The sequence below is a fragment of the Scyliorhinus torazame genome, chromosome 15 (assembly GCF_047496885.1).
Source record: "Scyliorhinus torazame isolate Kashiwa2021f chromosome 15, sScyTor2.1, whole genome shotgun sequence".
NCBI lineage: Eukaryota > Metazoa > Chordata > Chondrichthyes > Carcharhiniformes > Scyliorhinidae > Scyliorhinus > Scyliorhinus torazame.
The window spans coordinates 128,605,939-128,628,949 of NC_092721.1; the positions used below are offsets into that span (position 1 = coordinate 128,605,939).

A 23,011-nucleotide genomic window follows, 5' to 3' on the forward strand; every position below is an offset into this window, starting at 1 on the left:
TTTCTCAAAATCCTACTGTTTGAACCATGTTGTATTTCTGTTAACAATTGTATTAAAAATTGAACGTTCATGCTTTATAAATGTGTTACATTAATACTTCAACTTAAGGTTAAATAATGTTTATAGGTGTGTCACAACAATCAGTGGATCATGTTCTTGAAGTTGTTGCTTATGAGGCTCATCGTTTATTTCGTGACCGTATAGTGGGATCCAAAAACCTACTTGCATTTGACAACATTTTAATATCAGTCTTCCGAGGTGACTGGGGCTCAGATTTACTGGACAATATGACAGGTAACTTTAATTTTCCAGCTAGATTATAGGTACTAAAATATTGAAGAGAAGAATTTGGGGCAAATGCACCATTTGTCTACTACTAATCAACAGTGTAATTTCGGGGCCAAGGATTTTTCATAATATTATTTAGTAGATAAGTCTACTGAACAATGTTTATCCTTTATATTATATTGCATCCTGTAAGGTTCTATTTTTAATACTCATCTTCCTCATCCACATTAAACTGAATAAATATTGTTGGATATTTCATTTGCAAGATTCACTTTATTTTGTTTTGTTGTGAATCAAAATATTGACCCATAACTTCCTGATTCCCCATTGTTGCATTTTGGGGGTACCCTAATGATGCGCTGGGGAATTCTTCTCGGAAGAGGAAATTTCCATGTAAGGGTTTACCCAGCAATTGTCCAGAAGGGCTAACCTCTGGACAATTGCATTGCACAGGGACCATCCGACAAAGTGATATAAATCGCGAAATTTGGATGGTTCTGCCAGTTTTACCCTGACAGTTACTCTGAAAGAGTTAGAAGGATAAAAATGACTTCTAACTCCAGAGTAACTATTTAATCAACCCACACCAAGTCCCACACGGGACACCCTGTACACCCATGACCCTCCTCCCCCCACCAAGGGATCTCCCACTCTACCCCCAACCCAGACACCCCAGGGGACCGCCACATCTTCCACCCAGCCAAGCAATCCACCCGGCTCAGCTCAACCTTATCTGACACTGGATGCTCCCTTCCCCTCCCAACTCCGATCTCGACCGCTCCTCTCCCCCACCCACCATCTACAGGTCCGACTTTAATAAATTCAAATTGAGAGGATAACATTTTACGTTCTTACTAACTGGAGTATACATTTGCATATTTGTGCATAATAACTATGACTACAGGATGTTTGATTATAAAATGTAATCCCACCTTGGACATTATAAACAGAGGCCAGATATTCAGCGGCTTTGAGCTGTCATCTTAAGCTTAAGTTCAATTTTAACTTCAACGGGAACAAATAGTTGTATATATTGTATAATAAAGATAACATTTTTTGCATCATAGTGGAAGGCTCTGTTTAAACTTATGAACCTTTTTATATGTGCAAAGAAGGCTTGGAAAAAAACAGTAATTTTTCAGTTCATTTGCTTCGTGTCTGATCTGTAAGCAAAATACTTTCGTAATTTTTTTTCAAAAGCTTGTTTGAACTGAAAATCCAAACTATTTCTTCTTGCAGATTTGTTTTATGTAACTTGGGGAGCTAGACATGAAGCTGGATCTGTGACTGCCCCTGATCAACCTTTACCTCCATATGGAAAGATGTTGGGAAAGTTAAGTTCTTCTGATTTGAAAGAAGTTATCCAAAAGGTACTATTTTCTCCAAATGTACCTGTTATAGGGTGTTATTATTGTGCATCTTCTTGTTATAATCCATTGCTGATGTCATCAGTAAGTGCTGTGCTGTCATTAGTTGTGTCCTGTGTATATTCGTATTAAACTGTCATTAGTTCTTTTATTATTCTGTTGCTGTTATTTTGATGTTTAGCTGGCTGCTCCCATTTGAGAGTCCATACTGTATTCTAAACTTTGCTTTTTAAAAATATATTAAAGAAAATTAACTTTATTTATTAACTTTATGAGCAACATGTTTCGACTACCTTTTTGTGGTCAAGCTAACACATCTGTTTGGCGACAAAAATAAAAAAAATTGAGTTTCAGTACGTTCAACACAAAGTTTTGCTACGTTTACTGATGGAAGAAAGTTAGCAGCACCATGGCTATGTTTGGGTCGATCAGTGAGTTTGTGGAAGAGAACAAGAATTGGACTGAATATGTGGAAAGGTTGAAACACTTTTTCTTGGCAAATGCGATTGCGGACGACGCTAGAAAGTGCTCTATTCTCCTGAGTGTGTGGACTGAAGACTAGTGAGAAATTTAGCTATGCCCCGGAAACCAGGGGACATTTTATTTGCGGATTTAGTTACGCTCGTTCAGAATCAGCACCCTTAGCCCTCAGTAATTGTACAACGTTTAAAATTCCATAGTCATTTTCCGAAGACGGGACAGTCTGCAGCTAACTTTGAGTTGCGCCAGATCTCTGAACATTGCGAGTTTGGGACAGTTTTGTAAGACATGCTTTGGGATGGACTAGTTTGTGATATTAAAGAGGACTGCATTCAGCAATGTTTGCTGGGAGAAGCCACACTTACTTTACAAAGGCTCTAGAGATTTCTCAGGGCATGGAAATGGTTGCAAATAATGCAAAAACAATTCAGAAGGCCAATGGCAGTGCGCAGGCAGGTCTACTGCATGAAGTAGAAAAAGAAGCTGCAAGTAAAAAGGTGAAGACAATGGAATGTTTTAGATGTGGCGGGTCAAACTATGCGAATCATTGTAACTTCATGGATGCTGTTTGTCACCAGTGCAACAAGGAGGGGGTTTGCAAAGAAGTGCCAGGGTGCTAAGAGAAAGTTGAAGGCTGAGCAGGGAACTGCAAATGGCAAGTCGACGGTGCATCACTTGGAAAGCTCAGACCAGAGAGAGGAGCCCTTTTATGACATATTTATTATGAGTGAGGAGCGTGCAGACCCTATTTATGTGACAGTTGAGGTCGATGGACAGAAAACCAATATGGAGGTGGACACAAGAACCTTTGCATCATTAATCAGTGATGCGACCTTCAGGAAGATTTGGGGCTCTGAGCAGGCACCCCCCTTACTCAGGCACGAATCACCCTTTGGATGTACTATTGGATGTACAAGACGATACTATTGCTTGAAGTGTTAGATGTAAACATCAATATAACAGCCAAGAAGCAAGAGTACCGCTCCTGGTAGTAAAAGGGCATGGGCCTAGCCTACCAGGGCGTTACTGGCTCAGGCAATTTCAGTTGAACTGGGGTGAAATAAAGTACAGAAAAGTGACAGAGGGTGTCATTCCTCATTCCTCAAATTCGGTTAGGGTCTTGAGCTCTGGCATCACTCCAACAGGTTGTGCACACTCACACCAGTTGTGCTCAAGTTTGGCCTGTAATGAGGCAGATGGGAAGAATGTAGACAGAAGTCGTGCCATGTCAGGTGGGATGAAATATGGCATCAAAGGAGGTCAGTGGGTGTGAGCATTTGAGGGGCACCGGAGCTACTGGGAGCAATGGGGGGGGGGGGGGGGGGCGGCACATGACCAGTGCTGTGAACCTGCAAGATAGGCATGAGTGAGATCACCATGGATGCGTGAAGGCTGTGTTACGGTGGCTGCATGAAGGAAATCATTCACCTTCTAACGACACTGCAGCCCAGTTTTCTTTTGGAGTGAGCTGGCAGTGACAATCACAGCCTTCGTCTCCAGTTGGGATTGGTCATGTTGCTGGATGGACATCTGCCCGATCGTGGGTAGAGGGTTTTCTGCCTCTGCTCGACCCCTTTGAGAAGTTTGCCGAGGGCCCCCTTTGTAAAACATGGTGCTGTCTTCCTGGCAGCCAACTCCCTGATTGGACTTGGAACAAGAACTTGGAAATGCTGGGAGGCATTTAAAAGAAGTGCTCCACTGATCAAGTTTTCCTGTGGCAAGCATATCAGAGGCAAGCCGCTATGGACACAGTGTAAATCACAAGGCAAAAATATATTTTGTTAAAGAGGTTGAATATATGGTGAGTTTTTCTAGTGTTGGCGCCGGTGGGATTCTCCCCGGTTTTCTCACCAGAACTGGCACTTTGAAAAAAATGTGGTAAGATTCTGCTCAATGACTATGTTTTCTTAGCAATCTGCTGGATGATGGAGTAACTTTTTATTCAATTTTTGTGGCACTTCTGTATTGGCTTATCTTATTACTCATTCAACACATGCAATGCTCTCATCTTAAGAGTCGCCATGTCAGGTTAGAACTCCCCTGGTTCTAATATTCTAACAGAAATAGTTCTTAACTGGAGCAACACCCTAACATAAAATAAAGGTGGTTTTCCCCCAAAGGACATGGATCATTGCCCTTTGTAGAATTTTTCCACAAAGTTAATTTGTTAGTTTGTCATTGAATAATATTTACAAACTTAGAATGGATCTGAAGGCTGCACACCATCTCAGAAGTAATCCTTAATGTCTCACTAAACAGCAAAATCTTATATAATTGCTGTGGAGAAACTTAGATTGCGACTATTTAAGGGAGCATCCTTCAAATACTTATATAATATACCTAAGGCCCCATTCAGTCATGTGGATTCAATAACAGAGATCACATACTTAAGGTGATTGGCAAAAGAGCTTAGGGTTCCCTGTGGAAAAACTTCCTCTTGCACCAAATTATTATGATCCGGAATACACTGTTTGAAAGGGTGAGAGAAGCAGGTTCATTTGTGTCCTTCAAAAGAAAATTGGATAAGCACGTCAATGGGAAAAATGCAGGTTTCTGGAGAGAGAGTGGGAAGTGGGATTCGCTAAATTGGTTAGAGAGTGCATACCCAGATTTGATGGCCTTCATAGCTTCCTCCTGCAATGTAACACTTCTGTGATTGTATTATTCTATGACACTGATATTTTATTTAGCTTACCATTCTTACCATCCTATGGGAGTGATTTCAGCAGCCAATGTTTTCCAATCTTTATTTTCCTGCAGAGGATAAGTTACCTGCCCATCATGCTGATCTCCTTCTTTCATTGTCTTTGCCTTATCTCCTGAGTTAATGCCATCATGGTTCCTTGCATTTTTTATGTATATGATCATAGTCAATACCTGCAGTTTCAAAATAAACCTTTGAGGAACACCATCCACTATCTCTTTGTAGCCTTGGCAAGTTCCGCCATATCATTTATTTTACCCATGAGGCCCCATTTCCCTTAAATATATGTGACATTATTTAGATTATGTAGATGAAAGAAAAAAACTATTTAACCCCTTTAACACCTTAAACACAGTTTTCTTATTGATATGTTTTTGTCTAATAGTGATCTTTGTAACTTTCACTCATGTATTGTCTTATTCACTTACTGTATATTGTACAATGCAAGGACTTCCATTGTGCCCTCTGTTATTTTACAGTTTTGCCCTTCTATTTGTTTCTAATAGGGAATTGTTCAGTATGGGAGAGACAATAGAGAACTGGACATTTTACTATTCCATGAGGTTTTGGAATACATGGCAAGAATAGACAGAGTGCTGAGTTGTCCTGGAGGTTCGCTGCTCCTAGCAGGACAAAGTGGTGTAGGTCGTAGGACAGCCACCTGTGTGGTCAGTCACATGCATGGAGCAACGCTGTTTACGCCAAAGATTTCCAGGAGTTATGAGATCAAACAGTTCAAAAATGATTTAAAACATGTAAGTAAAAATATGGTACATATTTATTACTTATTTTAATTATAAGGCATGATATTGCTATAAAATATGCATAAATAATTTTGAAAGCTTGTGTAGTATTCACTGATATATAGATACATGCCAGCAGTGGTGTTAATTTGTTGTGAAGTGTTTTTTAAATGATTACAGAAAATGTAAATCTGACATTTAAGCATATTAAATGAATGTCACTGCACGTTTTGGAATGTTGGCACATCACAATCGAACAACTTCATTGTATGAAGCAAAAGTTAAACTTTCAATAATAAGTTTTGAATTTACTTTCAATTTGGCCTCCCTTGGATAATGTTATGGGCCAGGGGTTAGAAACTCCAAAGTATATTATGAAGTTCACCTGACCTACAACCTTTGTGTTGAATTTGGCTAGGATAACCACAAGAGCCTTCCCTTCAGGTGTGATTCAACAGCCTTCCCAGACAAACAATTATTTGACAAAACTTCCCAGACAAACAAAGCATTATTCTAAGAACTTAATTACAATTTATATAAACACACAGCAAGAATTTTTATCAATTACAAACATAAAGACACCACCCAGCTACAGTAATCTATGCATGACACTTAATGAATTCCCTCTTAATTGTTCCAATTCAAAAACAAAATCCCATAAACCAAAAACCCCTTTTCAAAGGCATGGCCCAACACACTGTATTCTCACTTGACTAAGTCTGGTCTTGGTCCCTGTGATTCTGATCCGGATTTCAACCAGCAGATTCAAATTCCTTTCACAAAGCAATTATATCTCAAAAGCCACCACAAAGGTTATTTTTACTGGAACAGATATTTAAAATGAAAATAGAGACAAGCCAAAACACTTATTTTCTCTGCCTGTAGTTCACAGCAGTCAAATCTGAAAGTGAAAGTAAAACAAACCTCACAGCCACAGTTCAGCTCCACACACAAACTGACATCACTGAAGCCATGTGATAAGACAAAAACCTTTCTTAAAGGGACACTCCTATGACAATAGCCCCAAAACTCAATCCAGTGCTGTCTCCTAATTATGTCTGGTATTGCTTACCAAGTGACCAACATTAATGTTATGGAATTCAAATGACCAACATTAATGTTATGGAATTCCTCTTGTCCTCTATCTTTTGCTTTTAGCAGCAGTTCTAATATTATTTCACGTGAGCAAAAACTCTTTCAATTTGTTGATTATTTAATCGCTTCACATTTCTTTGTGTTTTCGTTAATTCAGGTTGATTATGATCCTTGTGGGGAAACCATAAACCAAAATAACTAAATTTACTGAATGACCCCAAAGGTGAAAAAATTACCAACAACATTCCACCTTTAGTAGGTTTTACTTGAACACAAATCAGAACCAAGATAAATTACACATGAATTAACAAGCAAATTGTTATAACCTGCCTACTGACGATTGGCTGGGGACTAATGATTATCCCACACTCCTATGGGAGTATGAACTTCCCCAATGAGGGGGGCGGAGAAACTCCTACTATAAATAAGCTGGCCAGTCCAGGAACCAGGAGGAAGGAGAAGGTAGCAAGGGAAGTTACTGCTACTGCTATGTATATATTGTTATAGTAAATAAACTTTATTATTTTGTATCCTTAAAACTCGTGCTGGATTCTTCGGGGCCCTTACAAAACTGGCGACGAAGGTAAAAGTGAATAGCTGTCTACACTGCTGAAGCCACCTCCCTGGATTTTTGTTGGATACAGGTTGGAAGTTGTTTTCTATTATACCATGCCTCTGTACGGACGTTTGGATGTTTTTGATGCTGCGCTGGAAAGCTGGAACCAGTACACGCAACGGATGCGTTACTATTTCCGGGCAAACAATATCACTGAAAACGAGCGCCAGGTGGTCATATTGCTCACCGCCTGCGGACCGCATACGTTTGGGGTGATTAGGAGCCTTACATACCCAGCTGCGCCGGACACCAAAACGTTTGACGAACTTGTGAATATAGTGGGGCAACACTTTAACCCAACCCCGTCCACGATAGTCCAGCGTTACCGGTTTAATACCGCTGAGAGGACCCCTGGAGAATCCCTTGCCGATTTTTTATCCAGGCTATGCAGGATTGCGGAATACTGTGACTATGGTGAGACCTTGTCAGAAATGTTACGCGACCGTTTGGTTTGCGGTATTAACAATGCGGCCACCCAGAGAAAGTTGTTAGCGGAGCCAACATTGACTTTTCAACAGGCAATACAAATAGTCTTGTCCCGAGAGAGCGCAGAGCGAGGAGTACAGGAGCTACAGGGAATGGAAGTGCATGCCTTGGGGCGAAACCCTTTCCGCCCAAAAACGTCCCCCCGCACTCCTGCGGTACCTTGGGCGAGGCAACGACCAGACCGACGCCAGTGGCCATCGGACATTCCTCCCCGAAGGGAGCCTTCTCCAGAGCCAAAGGATGAGGAGCCATGTCTGTGTCAGACTTGTAGGCGCCGACCCCGTCGCGGACGGCGGTCCTGGGGACGCCAGAGGCGCCGTCGTTCCGACCGAAACTGGGACCAGCCCAGGGGCCGTAACTGGGACCAGCCCAGAGGCCGTACCTTCCATGTGGATGAACCTGCGGCGACCACTCCTGAGGACGTGGAGACGGAGGATGACTGCCTGCAGCTGCATTGTGTGGCAGCTCCCCGTGTGGCCCCCATTAAGGTGACAGTACGGGTCAATGGCCACCCGCTGGAGATGGAGTTGGATACTGGCGCAGCGGTCTCCGTGATCGCCCAGAGGACATTCGACCGCATCAAGCAGGGTATACGGACCCTTACACTAACTGACTCACAGGCCAGGTTGGCCACCTACACGGGGGAACCACTGGACATTGCAGGAACTACAATGACCCCTGTTGTCTATGGACGCCAGGAGGGGCGTTTCGCACTTATCGTAGTGCGGCCATGGGCCCAGCCTGTTGGGTCGGGACTGGTTGCGCCATTTGCGGTTGCAATGGCAGCACATCCTCCAAACAGTTTCTGGAGGGTTGACTGAGGTGCTAGGACGACACCCAGAGGTATTCCAGCCTGGTTTGGGGAAAATAAAAGGGGCCGTAGCCCGTATCCAAGTTGAACCAGGAGCCACACCGCGCTATTTCCGGGCGCGCCCAGTGCCTTACGCTTTGCTCGAGAAGGTAGAAGGGGAGCTCACTCGTTTGGAGAGTTTGGGTATTATCAGGACTGTCCGTTTTGCTGACTGGGCAGCACCAATTGTGCCAGTAATGAAGCCAGATGCCACAGTTCGCTTGTGTGGCGACTATAAACTTACAGTGAATACAGTTTCCCGACTCGACCGATACCCAATGCCTCGCATAGAGGATCTCTACGCGAAACTTGCAGGCGGACTCTCATTCACAAAATTAGATATGAGTCACGCCTACCTGCAGTTGGAGCTGGACCCTGCCTCCCGACCATATGTAACAATTAACACACACCGGGGCCTGTATGAATATACACGGTTGCCCTTTGGAGTATCCTCTGCCTGCGCAATTTTTCAACGTGTGATGGAGGGCATTTTGAGAGGTTTACCACCTGTGGCTGTCTACCTAGATGACGTGTTGATTACAGGGACGTCGGAGCAAGAGCATTTGGAAAATCTGGAGGCTGTCCTTAAACGCCTTTCGGAGGCTGGAGTCTGTTTACGTCACACAAAGTGCGTATTTCAGGCAAAAGAAGTAGTCTACCTAGGTTATCGGGTGGACCGTGAGGGTCTGCACCCCGTCGCAGAGAAGGTGCGTGCAATTCAACATGCCCCCACCCCGACTGACACTTCGCATCTTTGTTCTTTTCTCGGTCTCGTAAACTATTACGGGAAGTTCCTCCCCAATCTGGCAACTACGCTGGCCCCCTTACACCTGCTGCTAAAGAAAAATCACACCTGGGTTTGGGGTCAGCCGCAAGAAACCACTTTCCGGCGGGTAAAGCAACAATTGTCGTCGTCTGGGTTACTAACCCACTATGATCCGGGAAAGCCTTTGCTCGTCACATGTGATGCATCCCCGTATGGTATTGGGGCTGTCCTGTCCCACAAGATGGAGAACGGGGCCGAGCGACCGATAGCTTTCGCCTCCCGCACATTGACTGCAGCGGAGAAGAAGTACGCGCAGATCGAGAAGGAGGGCCTGGCAGTGGTTTTCGCGGTGAAACGCTTCCACCAGTATGTGTACGGCCGCCATTTCACTATCGTGACTGATCATAAGCCCCTGCTGGGACTCTTCAGAGAGGATAAGCCGATACCGCCCATTGCTTCTGCACGGATCCAGCGCTGGGCTTTGTTGCTTGCTGCATATGAGTATTCTCTGGAGCACAAACCAGGTACGCAGATAGCAAATGCCGTCGCACTGAGCCGATTGCCTTTATCGACCGGCCCCATGTCGACCCCCACGACCGGTGAGGTGGTCGCAACCCTAAATTTTATGGACACCTTGCCTGTCACGGCATCACAGATCCGTGAGTGGACCCAGACGGAGCCAGTCCTGTCAAAGGTTCGGCACATAGTCCTGTATGGTGGGCAGCATAGACAGCTCCCAGGCGAGTTACGGGCATTTTCCTCCCAAGCTGTCAGAGTTCAGTGTGGAAGACGGCATCCTCTTGTGGGGGACGCGTGTGGTTGTCCCGGAAAAAGGCCAGGAGCTGATATTATCAGACTTGCACAATGGGCATCCGGGCGTGACCAAGATGAAAATGTTGGCCCGGAGTTATGTCTGGTGGCCAGGCCTCGACACCGACATTGAGAAGGTGGCCCAAGACTGCTCCATTTGCCAGGAGCATCAGAAGCTTCCGCCGGCCGCGCCCCTACATCACTGGGAATGGCCAGGGCGGCCTTGGGCACGCTTACATGCAGATTTCGCAGGCCCTTTTCAGGGATCCATGTTCCTTCTACTAATTGACGCCCAGTCCAAATGGCTGGAGGTGCATAAGATGCAGAGGACAACGTCCTGCGCAACAATTGAAAAAATGCGTTTATCATTTAGCACGCATGGCCTCCCCGAGGTGCTGGTCACGGATAATGGCACTCCATTCACGAGTGAGGAGTTTGCTAGGTTTACAAAGATGAACGGCATCCGCCATATCCGCACTTCCCCTTACCACCCGGCTTCAAATGGGTTGGCAGAGCGTGCAGTGCAAACATTCAAAAGAGGCCTAAAGAAGCAGTCTTCCGGATCAATGGACACGAGACTGGCTCGGTTTTTGTTTACGTACAGGACCACCCCCCATACAGTGACTGGGGTAGCTCCCACAGAACTCCTAATGGGCCGGAGACTTCGCACCCGCCTTAGTATGGTCTTGCCGGACATTGGCGCAAAAGTACGCCGCACACAAGAACGGCAGGGACCGGGATTGTCTCAGCATCGTCCGATTCGGCAGTTTGCGCCCGGTGACCCAGTATTCGTGCGGAATTTTGCTGGTGGTGCCCAATGGGTTCCTGGGGTAATCTTTCGCCAAACGGGCCCTGTATCGTACCAAGTGCAAGCCCAGGGTCGTCTCCAGCGAAAACATGTAGACCACGTCCGGTCCAGAAGATCATCCCCGCAAAAGATTCCCCGCCCCCGAAGCTCAGTTCAACAGCGGCAAAGACCAGAAACAAGGGAAGGTAGTCCTCCAAATCTTCCACTGGTGCCTCACTCAAAGCCTGCGCAGGTCATGACGGGACCGAATGGGGACAGAGACGCTGACATGACGGAGGCAGCAGACTCTGACTCCGAGATGGAGACACAGGATGAATCAGAGGGGGAATCCTCGGGTCCACAGGCCGTGGATGTACAACCGCGCCGTTCATCACGGAAGCGCCGGTCTCCGTCTCGTTATACGCCGCCTGATCCAGCGCCGCGTGCAAATGGCGTCCGGCCTGCGGCCAAACGAGTTTGACGCCTCCCTTCGCCAGGGCCTACGGTGGATTCTTTGGACTTTGGGGGGGAGGGTTGTTATAACCTGCCTACTGACGATTGGCTGGGGACTAATGATTATCCCACAATCCTATGGGAGTATGAACTTCCCCAATGAGGGGGGCGGAGAAACTCCTACTATAAATAAGCTGGCCAGTCCAGGAACCAGGAGGAAGGAGAAGGTAGCAAGGGAAGTTACTGCTACTGCTATGTATATATTGTTATAGTAAATAAACGTTATTATTTTGTATCCTTAAAACTCGTGCTGGATTCTTCGGGGCCCTTACAAAACAAATAATACTTAAAATAAAAAAGATAAACTTCATATTACATTATCGATACAGCAAAGATACATTTTGTGCAATTGCAACAATTTGCACCACTCTCCGCAGATGTTTGGCACCACGTAGTTACATAATTCTGCAATATGCTGTTCTTTATTCACAGAGTAGGTCAGGAGTCCTATTTGATGACAGTTTTCACCTTTGAGTTTTGAGACTACGATTATCATTAAAAAGACACATTTCAACAAACTCTCCCTTCGATGACAATATGTTGTCGCTTTCCAGAGTTCCTTTTCAACCAATAACACCCCAGTATACGGTTTGGTCAAGTCTGGGGGAAAAAAACAGCCCTTCAGATCTCTGAATTGTTCACACAACTTTATATGTTTTAGACATTTTTAGCTAGCTCACACATTGGCTCCATGAGCTCCTGTTTCCTCTTCAGCCAAACAGAAAAACTAACCACTTTCTGAGAATGAATTGCTTCTTCCCCTCCAGGAATTTGCTGTGATCTTCCTTCTGTCTCTGTCTGCTTTCTATTTCTATTTGCCTTTGTAACTTTACCTTCCAGCTCTTCTGCTTGTAGCCCTCCTTTTGTATCTGGAGCTCTTTGTGTCTGGCCACATTCTTTCCTTTTGGCTGTACATCCAGGTGAAGGGCACCAGGTCATATGGACCAGTATTTCTTATTATCCAAGAAAATTACAATTGATCATTTTATAATTAATGCAATCTCTTGAAAGTTCATTACAAACATTATTAAAATCAATTATAGATTCCACAGGCATTTTTAAGAAATTACAAATTTCCTTCCTGTGCTGCCTCTGGGTCAAAAGGTCACCACAGTAGAAACAAAACTTTTTCTTTTGTCTTTTTGCAGTGGTGTCAGTGTTTGGTTCATGATAGCCTGTGCTTTTCTAGTTGAATTTCTTGGTTAAAAAAACACACAAATTTACTTCTTCCTTTCTTTACTGAACAACGTTGCAACATTATCTAATAAAGTATCGACTTAAAAAAATGCAGAATTCTACTCTGAGCCTGCCTGCAAATTTGAATAATGATAGAGTGCATGCTGAATATTCTGCTAGTTGTATTAGTAACTTATGTGCTGTGCTGATTGTTTTATGGATTTGAGAACAAGCATAAAGGCAAAGTAATTAAGTAATTAAACAGCAAGTAATTATGAAGGTTAACCGAATGCTATTCTTTATTACGAGAGGAACTGACCATAAAAGTAAGGATGTAATGTTTCAGTTACACAGGGCATTGGTCAGGCCACATCTCAAATACTGTGTGCGTTTTTGGTCTCCTTCTTTAAGGAAGGATGTAAATGCATTGAAGGTGGTTCTGAGGCAGTTTTCTGAATTGATACCTGGAATGAGTGTATAATTTTATGAGGAAATGTTAGATGGACTTTCCACTGGAGATTAGAAGAGGAAGGGATGACTTGATTGAAGTATTTAAGATCCTTGATGACCTTGACAAGATGGAAGTGGAAAAAATGTTTCCTTTTTTAAAAAGTCATTCTTGTGATGTGCGCATTGCTGGTTAGGCATTTATTGCTCACCCCTAATTGCCCGTTCAAAGGTACTGGTGAGCAATCTTCTTGAACCGCTTGTTGGTGAGTCCAAAACGAGGGGACACTGTTTTAAAATCACCCGTTTAAGATGGAGATGAGGAGAAATGTTTGGAACTCCCTGCCTTAGAAAGTGATGGAGGCGGGGTCATTGAGTATTTTAAAGATGGAAGTATATGTATCCTTGTTACGCAAGGAAATCAAAGGTTGTCGGGATAGATGGTGTTAGGGATCTGTATATCTGCTGGTATGTAAAGGGTTAACAACTGTATCATAGTGGTAGACAACCACTTTGGGGGCGGATGTTTGAGGGCAAATCAACATCTGACATGTGGGAGGCTTTCAAGTGTCAGTTGATAGGAATACAGGACAGGCATGTTCCTGTGAGGAAGAAAGACAAATACGGCAATTTTCGGGAACCTTGGATGACGAATGATATTGTAGGCCTCGTCAAAAAGAAAAAGGAGGCATTTGTCAGGGCTAAAAGGCTGGGAACAGACGAAGCCTGTGTGGCATATAAGGAAAGTAGGAAGGAACTTAAGCAGGGAGTCAGGAGGGCTAGAAGGGGTCATGAAAAGTCATTGGCAAATAGGGTTAAGGAAAATCCCAAGGCTTTTTACACTTACATAAAAAGCAAGAGGGTAGCCAGGGAAAGGGTTGGCCCACTGAAGGATAGGCAAGGGAATCTATGTGTGGAGCCAGAGGAAATGGGCGAGGTACTAAATGAATACTTTGCATCAGTATTCACCAAAGAGAAGGAATTGGTAGATGTTGAGTCTGGAGAAGGGGGTGTAGATAGCCTGGGTCACATTGTGATCCAAAAAGACGAGGTGTTGGGTGTCTTAAAAAATATTAAGGTAGATAAGTCCCCAGGGCCGGATGGGATCTACCCCAGAATACTGAAGGAGGCTGGAGAGGAAATTGCTGAGGCCTTGACAGAAATCTTTGGATCCTCGCTGTCTTCAGGGGATGTCCCGGAGGACTGGAGAATAGCCAATGTTGTTCCTCTGTTTAAGAAGGGTGGCAGGGATAATCCCGGGAACTACAGGCCGGTGAGCCTTACTTCAGTGGTAGGGAAATTACTGGAGAGAATTCTTCGAGACAGGATCTACTCCCATTTGGAAGCAAATGGACGTATTAGTGAGAGGCAGCACGGTTTTGTGAAGGGGAGGTCGTGTCTCACTAACTTGATAGAGTTTTTCGAGGAGGTCACTAAGATGATTGATGCAGGTAGGGCAGTAGATGTTGTCTATATGGACTTCAGTAAGGCCTTTGACAAGGTCCCTCATGGTAGACTAGTACAAAAGGTGAAGTCACACGGGATCAGGGGTGAACTGGCAAGGTGGATACAGAACTGGCTAGGCCATAGAAGGCAGAGGGTAGCAATGGAGGGATGCTTTTCTAATTGGAGGGCTGTGACCAGTGGTGTTCCACAGGGATCAGTGCTGGGACCTTTGCTCTTTGTAGTATATATAAATGATTTGGAGGAAAATGTAACTGGTCTGATTAGTAAGTTTGCAGACGACACAAAGGTTGGTGGAATTGCGGATAGCGATGAGGACTGTCTGAGGATACAGCAGGATTTAGATTGTCTGGAGACTTGGGCGGAGAGATGGCAGATGGAGTTTAACCTGGACAAATGTGAGGTAATGCATTTTGGAAGGGCTAATGCAGGTAGGGAATATACAGTGAATGGTAGAACCCTCAAGAGTATTGAAAGTCAAAGAGATCTAGGAGTACAGGTCCACAGATCACTGAAAGGGGCTACACAGGTGGAGAAGGTAGTCAAGAAGGCATACGGCATGCTTGCCTTCATTGGCCGGGGCATTGAGTATAAGAATTGGCAAGTCATGTTGCAGCTGTATAGAACCTTAGTTAGGCCACACTTGGAGTATAGTGTTCAATTCTGGTCGCCACACTACCAGAAGGATGTGGAGGCTTTAGAGAGGGTGCAGAAGAGATTTACCAGAATGTTGCCTGGTATGGAGGGCATAAGCTATGAGGAGCGATTGAATAAACTCGGTTTGTTCTCACTGGAACGAAGGAGGTTGAGGGGCGACCTGATAGAGGTATACAAAATTATGAGGGGCATAGACAGAGTGGATAGTCAGAGGCTTTTCCCCAGGGTAGAGGGGTCAATTACTAGGGGGCATAGGTTTAAGGTGAGAGGGGCAAAGTTTAGAGTAGATGTACGAGGCAAGTTTTTTACGCAGAGGGTAGTGGGTGCCTGGAACTCACTACCGGAGGAGGTAGTGGAGGCAGGGACGATAGGGACATTTAAGGGGCATCTTGACAAATATATGAATAGGATGGGAATAGAAGGATACGGACCCAGGAAGTGTAGAAGATTGTAGTTTAGTCGGGCAGTATGGTCGGCACGGGCTTGGAGGGCCGAAGGGCCTGTTCCTGTGCTGTACATTTCTTTGTTCTTTGTTTGTTCTTGTTCTAGATGGCAGCACCAGATCCATGTATATAAACTGAACACCGAGGATCTTCCCGCCTCTTCGTATCAGGAGTGACTAGATAGCAGAGTGTTAGACAGATATAGCTTAGTTGGCACGTGTAGTTAAACATTATTAATACTTCTTCTGATTTACTTCATCATCAGTTATAGTTGTGGAAAAGTGAACGCACTCATTGATGTTTATATTCGTTATTCATTAAACATTATTTGCTTAAATTGAAGTATGATAGTTTCATTGAACTACAACCATCAGACCATTCTGGAAGTAAGCAAAAGAGTAATGACGTATTACAATCACGTTATACAACAGAGGGGAATGTGAAATTCGAAACACAAACAGATCAGCCAAGATCTTATTCATAGAACCATAGAATCCCTATGGTGCAGAAAGAGACCATTAGGCCCGTGGAGTCTGCATCGACTGTGTGAAAGAACATACTACCCAGGCCACTCCCCTACCCATCCTTGTCATCTCGCAACTCCAGTCCTAAGGGGCAATTTAGCATGACTAATCCACCTAACCAGCACATCTTTGGACTTGGAGGAACCCAGAGCACCCGAAGGAAACCCACGCAGACACGGGGAGAACGTGCAAACTCTATACAGTCACCAAGATCGGAATTAAATCCGGGTCCCCGGGGCTGTGAGGCAGCTGTGCTAACCACTGTGCCACCCTGCCGCCCTTCAATGATGGACAGGTTCGAGGGGCTGAATGGCCAACTTCTGCTTCTATTTCGTATGTTCATGTATGAAAAAAATTGCCACTAAAATATAATATAAATAGAAAAGATTAAACAATGCTGAATTCCAAGCTACTAATATTTATTTATCACTTGTGTGAGGGATTCTATATTGTTGGGTTCGTGGGTTTTCAGGAAGGAGGCCGAGGACTCCAAATTCTAGCTTGCCAAGGACTTTGGTGCAAGTGCAGATGGTGGAGTGGGATCAATAGCGAGAGCATTTTCTATTCCTGGTGCTTACATAGCTTGTTGCCCTCGAGATGAGGACTGACATTGATACAAGCATAGAGAGAGGCATACATGAAAGATGGTGGAAAAGCAACGACCATGGGACCAGGATATGGTGAAAAAATGATCATACATTATAGAGTCAGTAGGAGGCAGAGAGTATAGTGGGCCGCATGCAACTGAAGTGCTGCTATTAGCTCTATGCTACTGCGGGAAATGGGGCTCACAAAAGTCCTGGAACTTATTTGTAGCTCCATGCTGCTCAGTATTTGAGCTCAGGGAAGACCAGGAGCAACATTAGCTCAGGGCAGCTGAGAATTGGGGCTCAGTGAAGCCCAGGAACAGTTTTTTATTTATTTCTTTATTTAACCTTTATTTAGCCAGATAAGTCAATTGAGAACCAATTCTCATTTACAATAATGACCTGACCAAGAAGCTAATGCCGAGACAACAGAAATTGCACAATACAATTCAATTAAACATTAAAAACAATAAGATACAAATTAGCAGTGAAAGAGAATTGATAGGTTAACAAGCACAAGTATAAGTCAACGGCGCATAACCCTTTGGCGAAAGGAATCCATGGTAATAAAGTGAGTTGCCCTCAACTTTAATTGAACCTCGTTCCAGTCATTGGCAGGTACAAACTGAAATGAATTATGACCGAAGACTGCTCACTCTTGGAGTAACCAATTTGATCAAGTTACGTTTCGTCAAATCTTAAGAAAAGATAGTAAAATGTAACAAACCTTTAAAATAGGCAGGTATTTTCCCTAGTAAGGTGCAATAAATTAACAGAGGCCAGTGGAGCTGGTGCCTTGTGTGCAATAAGGGCCACTTAATCAGGGGGTACAGGTCACAGTGATGGGTGTGAACAGGGACACCAGTCACAAATTTAATTTCTGTGTGAATGAGGACATCTAACTTACCAAGAGAGGTTTTGGAGACCATTTTATAAATTAGGTCATCTAATCAAAAACGGGCATGACAGACATGATTTGACACACTGAATATGATTACAGGTCACTCGGTTTGGTCAGTGCAGTTGATAGTTGGGGTCAGGGAAACCCAGGGGCAGTGATGTTCAACTCCGAGAAGCTATAAAGCTGGGATCATACTATTGATTAGATGCTGTGGTGCACCCTTGTGATTCCAGTGGGACACATAATTCATAGAATCATAGAATTTACAGTACAGAAGGAGGCCATTCGGCCATCGAGTCTGCACCCTACTTAAACCCACGCCTCCACCTTATACCCAGTAACCCCACCTAAACCTTTGGACACTAAGGGGCAATTTAGCATGGCCAACCCACTTAACCTGCACATCTTTAGACTGTGGGAGAAAACGGGAGCACCCTGAGGAATGCCAAGCAGACACGGAGAGAAAGTATAAACTCTACACAGACAGTCACCTGAGGCTGGATTTGAACTGGGGACCCTGGAATTGTGAGGCAGCAGTGCTAACCACTTGAGGGAAGAAATTGAGCAACTGGGAGGTGATCAGCTTTTGGCGTAGTCAGAATAAGAGCTGCTGTGAGGGAGATCTGAGGATAGATCCTCGAAAGAGAGGAGCTGAAATCCCTTGTGAGGAAGAGAGAGTTTTAAATAATTTTTGGGGCTCACAGTGATGACTAATGTATGGGTGTGTTGCTGAGGAATTCATGGGTCCTATCTCAGTTGTACCTGCTATTGGAATGCAGCTTATGGTGTGTTTGTTCGCAGGCTGCCTGTTAATTCAGATTTACCTCATGTAGTTTTGTTTGTTAGAATATAAAGTAGATGGTATTGACTGCTTTGTTGACTCTTGTAAAGCATTACATCTTCTGTTTGTTGAAAATCATGGAATCTTTTCGTGGACTGCAGGGGAAACGGCAGAAGAACTGCGAGCATCTGCAACAAAGCAACAGGAGCTTAGTGTCGAAAATGCCATTCGCCTGTGGGGAAGCCACATGGTGGCTCCGAGGAAAGACCAAAAAACATTTTGCAGGACTTGCACAGTGGACACCCGGGAATTTCCAAAATGAACATGCTCGCTAGGAGCTACATGTGGTGGCCAGGGCTCGATGGCAATATTACTGTTGTGTGCGGCATGCCAAGGACGTCAAAAGCTCCCGCCAACAGCCGAGTGGCCGAGGCACCCTTGTGTGTGTTTACATGCAGACATTGCCGGGACTTTTCTGGGATCAATGTTTCTTCTGTTGATCTATGCCCACTCAATGCGGATGAATGCACACCGGAAGTCTTCTACTACTTTGCGAGCCACCATAGTGAAGCTACGCCAATCATTCAGCATTCATGCTATCCCAGAGGTGCTTGTCTCCAATAATGGTACCCCCTTCATAAGTGAGGGATTTAGAGTGAAGCATTTTAGAATTGCCTCATATCACCTTTCTTCGAACGGTTTGGCTGAAAGGGCAGTACAAACCTTTAAGAGGGGAATGGGAAAAAAAACACGGGGTCAGTTGAAACAAAACTGCCACATTTCTAATTTAATTATTGGACCATGCTGCATGTTACGACTGGGTTACCGCTGGCAGAGTTACTGATTGGCCGTTGGTTCTGAACCCGTTTAAGTTTGAAATTTCCGAACCTTGGTGGGATGGTGGAGAAGAAACAAGACTGCCAGAAGAGGTATCATGACCACCAGAAGCAGGGCAGAGGGTTCAAGCCAGGAGACACAGCATATGTCCGGAATTTTAGAGACGGCGCCCGGTGGATATCGGTGACCATAGTGAAGAAGACAGGACCAGTCTCCTTTACAGTCAACATCAGAGGATGGACTGTACGCAAGCATATGGACGATCTCAAAGGCAGGAAACCTGCACCAGAGGTAGCTCCACCAGAGGAATTAGTTCCTCGTCCCCCTTGCCTACCACCCATGATCCAGAGAGCACAACTCCAAGGACGAGGATCCAGGTTTGCATTAGGTGGAAGACTGCATCAGATATGAATACTCAATATTTTTGAAGGACAGTATGGTCAGAAACTGAACGCCGACAGGATTCCTGCGATGATCGGAGCGAAAACGATGTTCCCCAACGCGTTATACACCCCTGACCCAGCCCCACAGCTGTTGGAAGCACAACAGCAGGCAAAGCAATGAAAGAGAACTCTTCTGCATTGAGCAACAGAGGGACCTTCAAACTTCAGCGGGGAGGAATGCAATAACCCTCATGAGACCCACAGGGATGACCTGACTGATCTCCCCGTTGGACTTGTGGAATACGAGCTCCCCTGTTGATGAACGGAGGCTCATCAGCTGGGGCTCATAGACTCAACACTCAAAAGCCAGTCTGGATTGGGGCTGGCATGATCGGTAGTCTCGGTTGGGACCTACGTGCAGTGTTGCGGCCTTTTCTTTGGTTATAAATAAACCCCTGTTTGAATCACCTTGTCGGACCTCTTGTGCTTTTATAGTAGTGAAACATCTGGAACAAGATAATAGTTCTAAAGCCAATTAAAGTACTTGGGGAGCAAGCTTATTAAGTGACCAGGTAAAAAGTCAGCTAATTGAGGTTTAATAAATGAAGCTGACATGGCTGATAAAAATGACAGACGAGGGTCAATGGCCAGGCCAACTTCTATTGCCGTGTTGTTGTGATGACAAATTTAAATATAATCTTTATATTTTGTCATATGTCCAAAATGGTTATAACAGCTACAATTATTTACATATTATCTTGTTTATACTGAAAGCTTGAAACCAGTAATTAATATAAACCATGAACAACATTTGGAAAGAAGGTATTGGTGCCACAGTGGTAGAATTCCTACCTCTGGATTAGAAACTCCTAGTTCAAGTTCAACGCCAGGACTTGTTGGCCATGAAAGGACCATTTATAATGTGATTCAACGGGATGATAATCAGCTCGGAAATTCTTCCACCACTTCCCCACCAATCTCCAAAGGGAAAGAAACGTGTGAAGATACGCTAAAAAAGAATTTTGGCAGAACATGGGTGGCACAGTGGTTAGCATTGATGCCGTACAGCATCAGGGACCCGGGTTCAATTCTGGTCTGGGTGATTTGAGTGTGGGGGTTGCACTTTCTCCCATGTCTGCGTGGGTTTCCTCCGTGTGCTCCAGTTTCCTCCTGCAGTCCAAAAGATGTGCAAGGTAGCTGGAATGGCCAAGCTAAGTTGTCCCTTAGTGTCCAAAGATGTGTAGGTTAGATGGGGTTATGGGAATAGTGCAGGGGAATGGGCCTTGGTAGAGTGCTCTTTCAGAGAGTCGGTGCAAACTCAGGCCAAATAGCCTCTTCCTGTACTGCAGGAATTCTATGATTCTATGAACTGTATCAGTTTTCAAGTTTGAATGAGTTTTCTGAATAAAAAATTATGAACTTAAATGTTTTACCAAAGGGTTTTAATTAAATTCTCTCAGCACTGTTACTTAGAAGGAAAGAAAACATTAAACTGAAGTTTTGTACATTTCTTGGCCTTCACAATAAAAGGCCACATAATAAACAGATGGGCAACAAAGCACCACTCCCAGTCATACTTGCTGAAAGTAATGAATTTAATGTGGGAATATTTTCTATCTCTAAGGGAAAATGTAAAGCATATTTAATAATTTCCCAAGAGTCAATTAAAAAAGTTCTCTGGTGATATTTATTAAATCATCCTTTTACCGCTCTCAGTATCAATTTTTACCTCACTTTGAATAATTAGACGACTAGAACTGACAAATGTCGGAGATAAATTAGTAAGTCGGGTGTATGTGCTTTAATTTTGCATTCGCAGGGATACTGTTGGAGCTGACTAAAGGTATATCCAATTTTGAGATTAAACTGGATTTTGTGTCATTGATGAATAAACCAATAAACGTTCTTCAAACAATCTGATTGAAGAATTCTCACTGAGACTTGCAGCGTCAAAACCAGGGAATATGAATTAGAATAGTTTATTCAAAGTAAAATCATGTACAGAAAGTACTTTTTATGTGTTAATATTTAACTGTTTTAAAAATGCCCAACAATAAGTAAAATCTGATGAAATGAGACTACATACTTATATACTTTCAGTGCAATGAGATTATTTTGTAGTTATTGGATTTATCATGCATGTAAGTTTTGCTTACACCTGAGTGCACCGGTGCAAACCTTTTCTGGTGTGGTTAGCGGGTAACTAGTGAGTACAGTAACTTTCCAACTCTATCAGTGAAGTTTCAGTGCAGTAACGCTTTTGGAGAAGCATATCTTTTTATTAAAACAGTAAAAAATATATACAAGGCCAAACGGTACAAACACTAATTTTGTGTTGGAGGGGGTAGGATACTCTGATTATTAAAACAGTTCACAACACAGTTGTACAAAAAACAAACGGTACAAGCACTAAACTTCGCGCTGGAGAAACCAGATACCCTCGCCTCTGTACCAACAGAAGGGAAAGGAAGGGGGTGTGGTGGGGAGAGAGGGGAAAGGAGGGTGGTGGGGAGGGCCCAATAGGACACTGCCTGAACTAACTACAGAGGCAGAAAAACGAAGGAACCTTCAATTATGATGTACCAGATTACGGGAGTCTCCCAGAGGGGGTGAGGGGCGAGGGGCGACACAGTGTCAGGCACGAGTAAACCCTGCACCCCACTGCAGAGAGCGTCGTGCACCCTCCGCTCCCAACATTGGGTGGCTGGCAGCCTTCGGACAGTCGCGCTCTGGGCCCGAATCCTCCACCACACTGAGTGCGGCGGGCGACACGGGCCCACCAACCAACCCAGGGCCTGCCTTGATTCCGCCACCGGGATCATCGACAGGTGGGATCTCCCAGGCTCCACTGGTTCCGGGCCAGCGGGAGGCGGTGGTGCAGATTCCCTGGTCACTGGAAGGTCCCGAAAGTAACTCCGGAAACCGGTCCGGGATGGTGGCAGAGGTGCCCAAAGACAGCGGTTGGGACAGAAGGTCTTCCAAACTATAACCTGCTAAGAACCTAAGAAGCAGGGGGTTATCGCTGACCCCCTCCCCCGAGAAATTGAACAAGTCTGGGGTGCTAAATTGTACTGGGTGGAACCGTTCCTCGAGGGTCCCGTCCGACCGAAGCAGGGTAAATTGGACATAAATTTCCTGATTTCCATGATTAACTGCATCTGTGCATACTCCAGAAGTTCATGATGGATTTACTACATAATTGCAATGATACTGCAAAGTTAAAGATTTCTGAATCACTGAAATTCTGAACTAGCTGCAATTTCTTAAAACAAATACATTTTCAAGCTACTGATGAGTTTATGATTA

The 23,011-nt window shown here is 44.3% G+C and overlaps 1 protein-coding gene across 3 annotated transcripts in view; it reads left to right on the forward strand.

The window, feature by feature from the left end:
* Window positions 1–23,011, forward strand: part of dync2h1 (dynein cytoplasmic 2 heavy chain 1) — an 866,357-nt gene that overhangs the window by 295,521 nt on the left and 547,825 nt on the right. For all 3 annotated transcript variants that reach the window (XM_072476728.1, XM_072476730.1, XM_072476729.1), the window contains exons 48-50: window positions 127–294; window positions 1,528–1,658; window positions 5,346–5,594. In XM_072476728.1, coding sequence (XP_072332829.1) covers window positions 127–294; window positions 1,528–1,658; window positions 5,346–5,594 — 548 coding nt within the window. The remainder of the gene's footprint in view (window positions 1–126; window positions 295–1,527; window positions 1,659–5,345; window positions 5,595–23,011) is intronic.